At 39.5% G+C, this 13,831-nt stretch overlaps 1 protein-coding gene across 2 annotated transcripts in view; it reads left to right on the forward strand.

Moving 5' to 3' along the window:
• SPOCK1 (SPARC (osteonectin), cwcv and kazal like domains proteoglycan 1) overlaps nt 1-13,831 on the forward strand; it is a 318,661-nt gene that overhangs the window by 172,217 nt on the left and 132,613 nt on the right. For both annotated transcript variants that reach the window (XM_026858125.1, XM_026858124.1), the window contains one exon: nt 13,060-13,174. In XM_026858125.1, coding sequence (XP_026713926.1) covers nt 13,060-13,174 — 115 coding nt within the window. The remainder of the gene's footprint in view (nt 1-13,059; nt 13,175-13,831) is intronic.

Raw genomic sequence — 13,831 nt, forward strand, 5'->3', positions numbered from 1 at the left:
AAGTAACATGTACATCAGGAACCCTGAATAATTCAGTGTTACTTCATAACTCAGGAAGCTTGCTCTTTTTCAAGACATTTCTTGCCTAGGTCTTCCAGAAATCAAGCAATTCTCTTACGAACAGTTGTTCCTCTGTTGTAGAAGTGGATTTTAGCTATCATGCTGAGTGCAAAGTTACAGAATTTGCTGTTGTATTGCCCGAGGCAGCTTTGGCTCTTTCTCAGTGGGAAAAGGACAAAACATTTTAGTTATTCTAGACAGTTACTCAAGTATCCACAAGGAACTGCTCAAACTTTAATTCTTCATAAAGGATCTTCTTTCAGATTTATTTTAGCGAAGTATTGGCAAGCAAAATAGCATTTCTCCTCTCTCAGATGAGATCTTTATTAATGTACAATTTTTTGAGAAACAGAAAGCATTTTAATTAAACTGTGAATCCATTTAAAGCCTTCTAAACATTGGTTTTGTGTGTTTAAAAATTATCAGTCACTTATCAAAAGACATATCGAGATGCCCTGGAATGCATTAATGAGACCAGAATAAAAGACAACTGCAAAGTGTGCTGAATTAGCAGTAGCTCTGTAGAGGTCAGCTTTTGTTTTTAAAAATTAATTTTGAGGTCTCAAAAGCAAGAGAGGAAATGTAGGCTCTGTGAATTAAAAGTCGATCATCAGTTTCCACACTTCTGTAGCAGCTAGAGTGTAGCAAGAAAAAACCCTGTAGAAAGAACCCAGTGTTGGGTGGTTTTCTTCTGTACGCGTTGTTCTGCAGGGCCGTACGAGCCCCATAACTTCATATTTTCACTGGTGTCATACCAGTAGACATTTTTAAATTGCAATGCTGATGCTCTTCCTTGTGAACACTTCCTGTCTTCCAGCCCATTTGACAATCTGCTTTCTCCAGTTCTAAGGTTATCTTACCCTTTCATTTAATTCTCTGCAGAAAAGTCACCAATCTTCTGCTGTTTAGAAACTCGGTGTCTCAACATTTCTGCCTTTGGCACAATTCCAACAATCGCCGGTCAATTCCAGCAGAGCGGAGTTAATTTTTACCAAATGATTTTGTAGTTTCTGAATTTTCATCTTTATTTGTTTCACATTAGAGATTGTCTCTTGCACCGTGGAGTGAGGGATGGTGCTGGATATTCACTGATTTTTCACAGCACTTATTTCCTTTAAACTCATGCTAGACGAAGGAATTCTCTTTGCTGTATTTATATTCACTACACTTTAGAACCAGGTAGGACAGCTGTTTGTCCTTCCATTTTTTTCCCATTTAGGCCTCTTCCAGATATCAATTATATGACTAATTGATTATCCATAGAGGAGCTTCATCTTTCCCTGCTTAGGTAATTCCTCTCAAAGGCAATGAGAATTACATTAGGCAACAATCTATTAAGCTAGCCAGCCCCCAGCCAATTTACAGTTTTGATGTGTTTTGTGTCGTACAGATTTCTAGATTATGTACAAGCCATACGTAGTAGCAGCTGCGCTCATTCTGTAGGGTTGGTTTTTTTTTCTGGTCATGTCTCATGGCTAATATTCCTGTAGCTTTGGAATTCTAGTGGTTTCTTCTGACAATAAATTCTTCACCTGTAAATTGACAAATCTGTGATTTTTCTATTTCATCCATAACCCGAAGGTGCTCTGCAGAATGCTGCCCATTTTGCAAGGTTTTCCACCGTGATGTCGGGTTGACAGGAACCGTTTCCATGTGACAGGGCTGAAACTGGTATCTTTTCATAATGAAATCAGTCTTTGGAAAGTCTTTTTATTTTTGTGTTTGTTTTGCTCAGTGCACACTAAAACTAATGTAATATGGAAACAAATCTTCCTCTGTTGATGTAGAAAATTAAGTGTTTTGCCCATGTTTCCATGGAGATAATCAGACTGACATAAATGAACATGAAACGGCTCTTCGTTCTGCAGAATTTAGCTGGTTTGGAATGACTGCATTACAAGTCATTCATAGGGACCCTTTGCTTGTGTTCCATGATGCCTGCCAAGAGTCCCAGGGTGATTTCTAGACAGTAAGTATTACTATCCCCATTTTTAAATGCTGAAAAAGAGAGGGAGGCATAGAGTGACTAACTTATTTATCCCAAGTCACAAAAAAGGCAAAGATAGAACAAGAAGGCAACATTAAGTCTCCTTTCCTTCCTGCCCCATTGATTCAGTCAGGCACTGCCCATGAGCTAAGCTGCTAAGAATGCTAAAAACAGGAGTAAAGTTGGTAATTTTTCTATGGCATAGTTTGAACGAATGCTATCCATGTTGTACCTTATTAATTAAGCATAAAATGAGCTCCTATATCTTATACAAAATAGTTGATAGTATTTGGAGACAAATTCTGTTTCATTTATCCTAGCAAATAAGCAAAGGAACTTAATGGAAAAAGTAAAGGCGCTCTCATTTCCGAGGCTGAATGTCTTACCTAGTTGAACATTTAAATATGAGTATGTAGAGATACACAGGGGGCCTGGCTGGGAATTGCTGTAACTGTAACAACATTGACATTCAGTCTGTCGACAAATAGAGCAAACTCGTCAGCCTTCCAGAGAATTCATATCCAGAATTTTTATTGCTTGCCTAGCTCTCTACAATGCTGGGCTACAAAAGAATTCTCATTATGCATACTGAAATACTGATGCGCAAAAACAGTCGTTTGGTCCTTATTTTTGCTATTTGCTGATGGAATCATTAACAACAGTGATGCACTTTTGCTTCTGCATTACCTCTAAAAAGTAACCATTCAAAGATATGTTTGTTATTCATGTTTTCAAATGAGATTTAATGACATAGAATATCTAATGAAGAATAATAAAATTTGTTTGGTAAGAGATTTTTCTGTATGAAAAATACAGAGTTCTATATTGTTTCAATTTTTTTTTTCTGCTCATAGTTCTCAGTTCATTATAATTTTTAATTTTATTTTCTACTCATAGTTCACCCTTCATTATAGTTTTTAATCAAAGTTGGAAAAAGGTTCAGTATCTCACAAACTAGCTCTCTGAATTAAATTGTGGTAATTTTTCCCCATTATGTTATTTCTTCAGTAAAACTATAAAATATTATTTCTTCGGTTAAAATATAAATTACAGCAGCTTCCCAAGTATTACAGAAGTGTTTCATCCCACACGCTGCAACTCATCTCCAAGCAAATCAAAATATATGTTTGTATTCATCTGAAATGGGAAAGGTGTCTCTTTAATTACACATGAATAATTTAAAATATTGTTTTCTGAAGAAGGTATAACCTGTTTTGTTTTCATTGGCCTTGGAGTAAAATAATTTGTATTAAATGAAATCCCAATAAATAAATAATTCACTCCAGTGTAATAGAAAGCAGTCTAGGTCAGTTCACTGGAAAAATTCTATGCGGCATTTTAAAAGTACCATAGGATGGTCGAGTCCAAGCATTCAGAAATCTTAGTTATCTTAAATAGACTTTTTTTTTTTTTTTTTAAATAATGATTTGAAATAATTTGTATGGCTTTGAGTTTTTTAAAATCTTTTTAGTTTGTATTTTCAGTATTTCCCCAGCAGCAAAGAGAATAAAATCTTTGGGCAGAAAAATGAAGTTCTGTTCTGGTACTAGGGTTTGGAGATTCAAAGGACTCAGTTGGTATTGTGGGACCCAAGTTCAGTCACAGATACAGAAACTGCAGCCTCATCTTCTTACAAAACAGAAATATGACTTACATTAATTTCAGAAGATGTTATCAGCTAGCCAGTTTACTAGTGTGGAGATCCAAGTGCTTTCTCTCTCTTTTCCTCACATTAATTTGCTAGAAAATAGAGCTTGAAAGTCTAGGGGAGCATATTCTGTCCCCAGGGAGGTCCAGCTGGGCTTGGGGACGCTGGGGCTGGGGGTCCGTTCGGGCTCTCCTGCAGAACGAGCCTGCCTGCTCTGGCCGAGCGGTGAAAAGCGGGTGGGGTGGAGATCATTTGGAGTCTCAGGGTGCCTGGGGTTAGAGCCACTTGCCTGCTCTCTCATGGGGTACCTTTGTAAAGCAAGCGGAGAGCTGAGCCTGACCAAAGGAAACAGCCGTGTTCTTAGCCCTGCTCCTGTTCAGTCAGACACCGCAGAACTGTGTCCTCCCAGTAAGGCAGAAGCGGAGGGGTCTTCATTTTCTCATGTTCCACCAACTAAAAATTAGAGCAATCTTTTGAAGTTCTCCACTTCCATCCCAGGAAGCTTGAAGCTAGACCATCCCAGGGGTTTTGGGGACTCCAAATCAGAAGCTGTAGAGCTGCTGTCATTAAATATATTGCCCAAGCCCCATGAATCCCAGAGAACGGAGCTATTTTGTACCCTCACTACTTCCTGGAATTAATAATTGAATGGAACATCTGACCAATGTCCTTCTGTCTGCAGGTTTTTAAGTCTGTTTTGCCTTCAGCGTACTGGGATATGCAGAAATACACCCTCGGGTATGACACGTAGGAGCATAAATTATCACATAGTGGAAGTGCTTGGAGAAGTGTTCTGGCACTGGTGCCGGATCATGCTTTATTGAACCGATGCGAGTGCTCTGTGCTTGCATCTTGGTTAAACCTTTGCCTTGCAGGCAGGGGAGTTGTTTGTGAAAAGTGCACCTGGTGCTAGCTGGAAAAGGAAGCAAGCACCAAGCTGTATTTGACAGCTTCTCTTTTGCTGGGGATGTTTGGTTTTTTTGGTTTCAAAATAAGTGTTAAAAAGATACATGTATTAGCTAAGCATACCTCAGTATATGTAATATTTAAAACCTGCCCCAGTACAGGGAAGTATGTGAGATACATTTTGAGTATATTGAGATATAAATCATAATGATTCATTGTCAGAAATCAAGCCAGGAGCTTCTCTTTCATGACTTTAGCAAATCAACCTTGGTCTTGTACACGTCTCTTTACTACTTGCTAGCCAAATACCCTCATTGATGGTTGGGGCCGATTATCCCATCCAACAGTGGAAGCACATTTCCTAACTTACAGTCCTATCTTTTTTTTTTTTCTTCACTTATTTTCACTGCATCAGATTTCTGTATATTTCTAAGGAAATTCATTTAAATACTTGGGTCTTATCCTTTGCTTTGCTCTTTGAAGCATCTTTTGCCTTGGATGGCCCTCAGCAACGTCAAAAGCAATTATATGTCAGTTATAAGAAATTATTTTTGAAAGTGCCTGTAAAAATTAAAATAGATGTTTCTGTGCACTATACCAACATCTTCGGCCACTCAGATGTTAGAGTGCTCCAAAACAAAACTATGCAAAAATACTACACAGTGATGGAATAAATGCTGACAGTTTGAGATGTTACTGTTTAACTGCCTTGAGAAATTCCATTTACTGAAAGTAATTCACATACATGTTTGAAACATTCAGGCCTATGGTAATTAATTTTCAGCTGAATTGATTTCTGTATGCAAATTGCTCTGAGTAATTATGCAGAGAGGGAACATGCAAGAGAGAAAGAGAGACTTAAATATCTGAGCTTGTTAATCGAAGACATGTTCTTCCCTAGACTTGGGGGAGGGCTAACACCAATTTTCACCCTAATGAAGCAGAATGATTTATGCCAAGATTTGCAGAAGCAGAATAAAAAACATTGGTAATTATTGGCAATTGATGGAGGGGAGGTGTATGTAATCTGTTATTAACTAACATTTTGTAAAACCAGAATTATGAACAATACCAGCCCTGAAAAGAAACGATACACAGCTCCAGTAAACAGCACAGCCTTAGCTGCTCAATGTGGCCACTTAGCAACCCGTAAAATAACAGAATCTGGGGAAAGGGTACAAGGAGAAACCTTCTGAATGGCTAGAAATCCATCACAGGTTTACTTGGGTGTGTTGTTCATACAAAGGTGATGGGGTAGCCCTGTTGCACTTGGATTAAATTCCACCGGCAGTCTAACCGCAGCACATGGGTTTGTTGGAGTTCACCACTGGAGCAATGAAAACTACTGTTTTGGTTTTGCCTGAGAGGCAAAGGAATGTTCATCTGAGTGCTCTGTGAGTTAATATGTACGGCCATGTTCACCTTAAGAAAAAAAAAAAAAAATTGCATAAATTCATCATCTGCTTTAAAGCTGAGTAGGAGATCTAATTCGGGGGCGGGGGGGAAGTCTGTGGTTTATTTCAAAAAAACTGGAGTGATAAAACCAAAACTGGTTTAAGCCATCGTGTGTTAGCTATCACGTGTTGAAAACATGCCCTTTCCCTAGAAAAAATCCACGGCAAAGTTTCTAGAGATTTTTATTAAGACATGTTTAAGCCGCATGGCTTCCTACATGTTTACTTTGCAACGGTTTTCACAAAAGTATATCGTAAAATTCCTCCAAGTCACTACTTGGCTGCTTTGATCACGCTTTCTCTTTGGCTGTTACCGTGCTGTAAGTGGAGACAAGATGCTGGTTTGAAACGTTCCCGCCTCGATCCGCAGTTTGCCACGAGCTGCCATGTGAGCTCCGGGGGTGAGCAGTCCCGCCTGCCCCTGCCTGCCCGGGCCAGCTCACCTTCACACCTTTCGCATTCCCACGCCCTTTCTCTGAGCTTGTACAGCCAGGAGCTGGGCTTTCCTTCTTGTGCTTGCTTGTGGAGTATTGCTGGAATCAAGTAATACATAATAACATTGAAATGCACACCTATAATGTAATGCATCATTTAATTGAGAGGCTTTCATTTATTATCAATTTCTTTTGTCTTAAAATATGCGCTAGGATCTCTGCATCGAAGACAGCAGGTCCCATTTTCCAGTTCATCATACCTTTCTCAACAGATGTTCTTTTCTCATATAGTCAGAACAGTTCCAAGGGGATTGCATAAAAGCAACTGCTCTTGACATTTCATTATGCAGAAATATTTTTGTCATTGAGTGATCATAGTACTTATTGTCAGGCAATTTTGAAAACAACAAAAAAAAACCCAATATTTACATAATGCCGTTTCTTTTTGATCGTGTAGTTTGTTTCAGCTCCACTAAACAGCCATGAGTTAGAAATTACTCTCTTCCCCCAAACAAATGGTCATAAAAGCAGAATCAAGCTCATAAATCTTGCTGTGAACTAGTTGTACAGTTTCTGCAGGATTACACATCCATTGCTGCAAGACATTGGAAGTATTTATTTGTTATCACCCTTTTAAAGTCAAATGTGTGAAAAATAAATTTACTCCGTTGTGATTAACACAACGACCCACAGCTGCAGCATATAGAGCTGCAGTCTCACAGAGCAACTTCTCCCTGTACTGCCATTGTCTGAACTAAGGAGTTCCCTGCAAGTCATAAGTCTTATTTTATAGTGGTAATATATAAAACCAGGAAACATAATAGAAAAGTATCTCAAACACTGTTGTTAGGTCTTTGTCCAACACTGATTTATACTGCAAACTCACAGCCTATGGCGAATGGTACAGGGAGGAGAGAGGAGGGTGTGTGCGGTTCATAAAGGAATGGTCTCTGGTCTGCTTTGTGGAGCTGGGAGGGAGAGGGATTGGGGATGCAGCTGGTGTTTGTAATCCTTTTGGTACTGGGAAGCGATGTCAGGATGCCATGAGGAGGTTGTTAATGGTCTGGTGCAAACCCTGGTGTTTATTGTTTACTGATTATTCTGGTATCTCCATGAGATAACCAACAGAAGATTTATAGTTTTAAGAGGGATCTCAGGTTGCTATGCATAATAAAAGCTTGACCCAAAAAAAAAAAAAAAAAAAAAAAAAACTTTTGTCTCTTAATGACAGGAATTCAAATTCTGCACCTCTATTTTGTATAAATGGGCCTAGCACAGGTTTTAGGTCACTGCCTGCATATGAAAGCCTTTCCCCTGTGCAGAGCAATCAGCTGACCTGTAGACTACAATTTTCCTACAAAAATGTTGTGGCCAGTGAAGCAGAAACTTTAGCCCATCTAAAACACTTCACCTGTGCTCTGTCAGCCAGGAAGAGACTTCACGGCTCAGAGCAGCAGGACAGCTGGCCAGAAAACAAATGTCAGCGGCAGAAACATCTAGGTGTTAAGTGAGGAAGAGTAATAAGACTTTGGAGGCAAGATAAAAAAGGCAGAAATTCTAAATTTTCTCAGGATAAAAAACTTCTGGATATGATTGTACTTTGAGATGTGCAGTACTGTATTTCCCTGTATTCCAGCCAGCTGTCTCCTGGGGTGGACACTTCCCTTGGAGACCAAGTGTACAGGGATTGAACAGCATGGGAAATCCTCAGGACAGGGAACTATGAAGCCTGGACTCACAAAAAGATAGGCAAGGTGACTGAAGTGGGTTTTCATCAAAGAATTTATGTTGATGTGTGAAACCTTTCATTCCCATACTGACCGGACACTAATCTCCTCCAAAAATTTTGGGCCAGTCCTCAGTTACTGTCAGGTCAGATTAACTAACCGTATCGATTTCACCTTCAGTTTCAGTCTAAAGAAAAAGTGGGAAAAAGTTGACATATTAAAGCCAGGCTTGAGGTATTTTTGTTATTACTCTGCAAGGCAGGCCTGAGTAACTGCGTGCAGACTCTTTGACATAAAAAAGAGATGGCTGTAGTTTTCCTTTCAAGCTGATAAAATAGCATATTTATAATAAACAACTTTTTTTTTTTTTCTCCTTCATGCTTCTTCCCACTTTCACTTATTTATTTGTACTTTTGGCTTTTCATTTTCAAAGTTTTCTTACTTATTGCTTCAGGACAAAAAGAACTGTGATGACAAATACGGTTGTTATGTTTCATCTTATTCCCAAGGGTCTTTCCTTCTGGAGATGATGAGCATCTGCTCCTAGTCATGTAGAAATCTGATTAACAAAGCATGATCTTTGATTAGCATATTTCAGAAATTGTTTCTTATTATGAGCTGTCCTTAGGGTTTGCGTTGCTTAGCAGTAGGACAACCTTCCAAACTTATTTAACCTGTTGAGGAACTTTGCAGACATATAAATCCCTGTTTTGACCCTTTATGTTCACATGAATCATAAATTCTGCATAAGTGGGAAAAAATCTCAAGAAATAATAATCCACATCACGGGGTGTTTTGCTGTCTTGTTTTGCTTGTATTTAATAAACTTCCTTCTACTGTTTTGAACTGTAGGTAAGGGCTGTTTGTAATGAATAATAAATGATGCATTATAGTGTGTTCCATTTAAGGATCTTCATCAGCTTTTCCACCATGAATGAAATAATTCATGTAACACACAGGTGGGGAAAAGCTTTATTTCTTATTATTGCCAACATTAATATTCTCTTCAAATTTTAGAAACAAGACGCAGAGCTAGAGAAAAGTTGAGGCCTGATTTAAAAGGAAATACAGAAATAAACGCATCTTTTCCCATTCCTTTGCTTCAAGGTGATGACCATTCAACAGTATTTTTCTTTTTTGATAGACAATTTTTTAATCGCAAAAAATTTGCAAGTTGGGTTTCTTTTAACAATAATGTATTCTGTGGTGCTGTTTCAGAACTGCATGCATTTTTATTGCCTTAGAAGATCTAAGGAGTTCCTGAAGTAGATATAATTCTTCAATTAGAGTAAATTTTACTCTGGAAAAAAATGCCAAGTATTGAAACTGTGTATGATGTCCCATAGACCACGTGGGTCTAAATCTTGCTTGTTTTATTCATGCCAAACTAGTAGTGACTTTCAAGGCTAAACCTGCATCCCCACTTAAGCAGACTGGGGCTGACAGAGAACTATGAGCACAAGGCCAGAGAGTGCTTTGCAATGCCACAGCAGTGTTGGCAGCTCTTAGCCCTGGGCTCCTCGCCAGTTTGCACAATGGTTTCTGTCGATGCAGCATTCTGCATCAAGGATGTGTCACCAGCAAAACCAGACAACGTGCATGTGTCCCAGTAAAAGAGCAAGGCCAGCTGCAAGCAAGCAAAAGTTCTGGTCATTAATTTTTTTGTGTGCGTGTGGATATGACCTTTGAATTACATCAGCCCGCTGAACCCATGACCTGGTGAGCCTTCACGCTCCAAGTGGAGCTTACTTGTTAAAGGCCTTGCAGGAGGAGGTATCTCACTCGTGTTTCGCAGTTTAAGAATATCTAGGTGGACAGACAAGTAAAGAAATTGTGGCTTGCCATTTCAATCCTTGTCAAATATCTGCTTCAGTCTTTAACTCCAGTGAGAGCAAAGTAAGAGGATTAAGAACATCCATCTCACCGGCTGTGTTCTGGGAGTGTAAAGAGCAGGGCATGGGCTGCTTCTCATGTGCCTGTTAGTCTGATTTAGAAAAAAATACCAAAAGGCAACAGCAGAACAGCCCTGAAGAGCCTTTTCAACCTTTGGTCTTTGCAGTGGGACAGACCCCAGCCCCCCAAACTCTGCCCACATATTTTCCTGATGGTAACTCACTGATGTTGATGCCTCCTTGTTTATGGTGCAGGAAACAGATGGTCTTTCTCCTTCCTTTCTCACTTCACCTTTTCTATCAGTTTTAATGGCTTTAAAAGAAAAAGCTTTTAACACTTCGTTGGGGTTTTTTTGTTTGGTTTTTTGTTTGTTTGTTTCGTTGGTTGTTTTTTTTTTTACGATTTCCCCGTGTTTTGCACCAAAGGCATTCCACTAAATACATATGCACTAGTGAAGCTCAATTGCCCATCACAAATGTGTAATGGGGGTTAATGCAGTAAGAGCTCGTAGCTCTGACTGTTTAAACCAACACAGAACAGCTGCACTGCACTCCTCTGCTTGTTGGATGTACATTTGCTGTCATATAAAGAAATTCAGTACATGGAAAACTGAAACTTCTTGTACTTCAAATAGTATCCTTTAAAAGTTTCTCCGATCGTTCAGGAAAAGTGGGAGACTCAGTTACGATAATGTGCAGTAAGAGCTTTATACAGTTTGAAAAATTAAACTACGAGTTGCCCATTTCCAAGAGTGGCCCATTATGTGGGGAGGGAGGGGGGAGGTAAAATGGGATTTGAGGACACAGTGAAGAGGAACAGAAAGTCGAATCCATGGCAAAATAATGTCCAAAAAAAAGCTCGTCTAAAAATCACTTCTTAAACAAAGGTGAAATTTCTCTGTATGGCTGTGACTTCCCTTCTTCCAAAGTATTCACATAACCATTTTTTGAATATTTGTAATTCATCCTGGCAGATACATCTTATTGCTGATCTTTAGAAGCATCCTTTTGTAAGAGGATGAATTTAGATAGATAGCATTTCAAATAGGACTTGATTGCAGAAAAGTATTTATAAGAGATTTTCCCAGGTGGTATCAGTGCTCTAATTGGAGTGGTATCCAGCATAGCACTGTATCGCTCCTCTTCTTTTATTTCAAAGATTACCAAATCACCACTCATTTAAGGAAGCAGTCTATAGAAACTTGGCAGGAGCAGACAGGCTTGCACGCTGGCAGGACAGCAAATACTTTCTGCCTCTGTTGAGTTTCTGTAGGGACCAGGAGGCTGCTCTGGCACCTGCTCCAGTGCCTGATGTGCCAGCATCTTCTTGCCTCTCTACAGGGCAGCTCCTGCCTCCACTGATAACAGACCCTCTTGCTCACTTTGGGTGCTAAACAGGATGATCCTCAACCAAATCCTGATTTTACCACATCAGGCCTCTGATACATGCTTAATATTTTCATTTATTTGAGAAGAGGGGAAAGGTATGTGCAGTTCTGGTAGAACTTATTGTAATAGGCCATGTGCTAGTTTCTTCATTTAACGTTGGGAGACATTTTTGTGTATAGAGAAAAAATTAGAGAGGCTCTTCAGACTCTCATTGCTCCTTTGGGAGTGTTATTTGTTGCATCTGGAGAAAATGGTTCATTGCAAGCTCAGTGAGGACCTTTGCAGAAGCCTCCTGTTAGAATGTTGGCAGTGTACAGCTGTGCCGTTGCAGCCTCCGAGCACCCTTCTCAGATGAGCAGGACGTGTGTGTACGGACGTGTGCACGTGTGCGTTAATCCTCGTGGGCTGGCTACGTGCCAGTTTTGGTGCTCACTTTCTGTCTGCAGGCCTTCAAGTCCGTTTGCGTTGTCTTTAGGGTGCAGCACTATTCACTCCTTCGAGCCCACTCTCGTGCTGCCTTGCAGTACACTGTTACAGAGAGGCAGATTTCAGTGAGAGGTTTGGTAAATGGGTGTGTTCAGGAGGAAGATCCAGGGGATCTTTCCTAATCAAAACTAGGTAAACCCGAGTACCCTGCGCTTTCCAGCGCAGGATTGGATGTAACTTCTGCGCATTTTCCACTCACGACTAGCTGCGGTACCTCAAATATCCATCACGTAAGAGGGAGAGAAGCTCCCTTTACTGCCACCATGTCCTTTTCTCCAGCAATTTAAGACTTGTTGAGAGAAAGATTGACCACTGTATTAGCCAGTACTGAAGATACGTGCCTGGGCTCTGTGTCCCTGTCTGTCCCCAGATCTTGTTAGGCTCCTGTTAGGCTGCTGGAGAGAAGAGCAAAGCAGCAGTGATCGCTCCTCGGGGAACCACAGCCTCAGCCCAGAGCAGGGGGAACACTGGGTAGTGTCAGAAGGAGAATAAAGAGTGTAAGGACTGACTTTAGAGGAAGGACTTTCCCTGGGGAGCATCAGCAGGGACAACAGTTTGGGCATCTTTGCTCTGAGATAACAGCTGATCATGATCTCTAATCCTGCTTCCAACAGCACTGCTGGTGATGTAAATTGTTGTATAATTTTTTAATAATTATTCTATTGTTATTACTGCTCAAACATTTTAAGTACAGGAAACGGTTATCTGGGAAAATTAAAAAGCATTTCTACAAAATAATAACATTGTTATACAGTAGCTGTGAAATTAAATTTATTAGCACCCTGCAATATGTCAGATACTAGATAGCTTCTAAAATAATAGTAATTTTTTTTTACTTGTGAGTGTATTTTGTTCCACTATAACTTTTATATGAAATGAACAGTGTGCTGTAGAATATTATACCAGAATTTAATCTCTATTTAACATGCAGTCTGAAAACAACAGCACACACTATACAATGGCAATTTATTTACGCAAATGTGGGTGTGTTCATTCTAACCAGTTGTCATCTGTCAACCAAGAGATAATTTTCTATGCATTTCTCACTTTTTTTTAATATGTCTATTTTTTTGTAGCCCTTGATCCATCCAAAGATCCTTGTTTGAAGGTGAAGTGCAGCCCACATAAAGTGTGTGTCACTCATGACTATGAAACTGCTATTTGTGTAAGCCGCAAGCAGCTGGTACACAGGTAAGGAAACTTTTATGTTGTTCGTGGGGTTTGTGCCTTCACAGACAAACAGTATGATGAGAAGAAGGAAAATGAGAAAACTCCAAAACGAACATTAAAATCCATAATTTAAAACGTTCCTTTAAAGTTTAATTTGCATTTTTTTCCCAAAACCAAACAGAAGTCTTATTATTTATAACTGAGGCTATTCCAAGAAGATGAACTGGAACACGGTGCACCATGCAGTGTGGAGCACAGAATGTTTTCCCATTCCTGGAGTGGTTTTCTCCTCCCAGAGAGCAGTAACTATGCATGTTTTAAAATCTGAAAACCGAGACTATGAAAATATGGTGTCAGAGACATCTACATTTCCAGTAACTCGATTAGAAGCATTTAAAAACGGATTAATAGAGATTTTTTTTTTAAATATACCAAACCTCTGCTTAAATTTGTTAAAGAAATGAAAAAAGTTGGTGGAACTTTGTAGAGCAACTCCGTGGGGAGTCACATAATTACAGAAAGCTCCAGATCTGATTGTTGAATGACTGAATTAAGAGCAAATGAAATAGCTAACATGTTAAAAGCTTTGGCCAAGATGTTTGGGTTAGACCACAGAACATCGCTGAGAGCAAAGAAGCAACCACCAACCATAGGTTGAAATATGCTATAAATAAGCTA

Source organism: Athene cunicularia (genome assembly GCF_003259725.1).
Source record: "Athene cunicularia isolate RWA chromosome 13 unlocalized genomic scaffold, athCun1 chr13_part1, whole genome shotgun sequence".
In the NCBI taxonomy this organism is placed as follows: domain Eukaryota; kingdom Metazoa; phylum Chordata; class Aves; order Strigiformes; family Strigidae; genus Athene; species Athene cunicularia.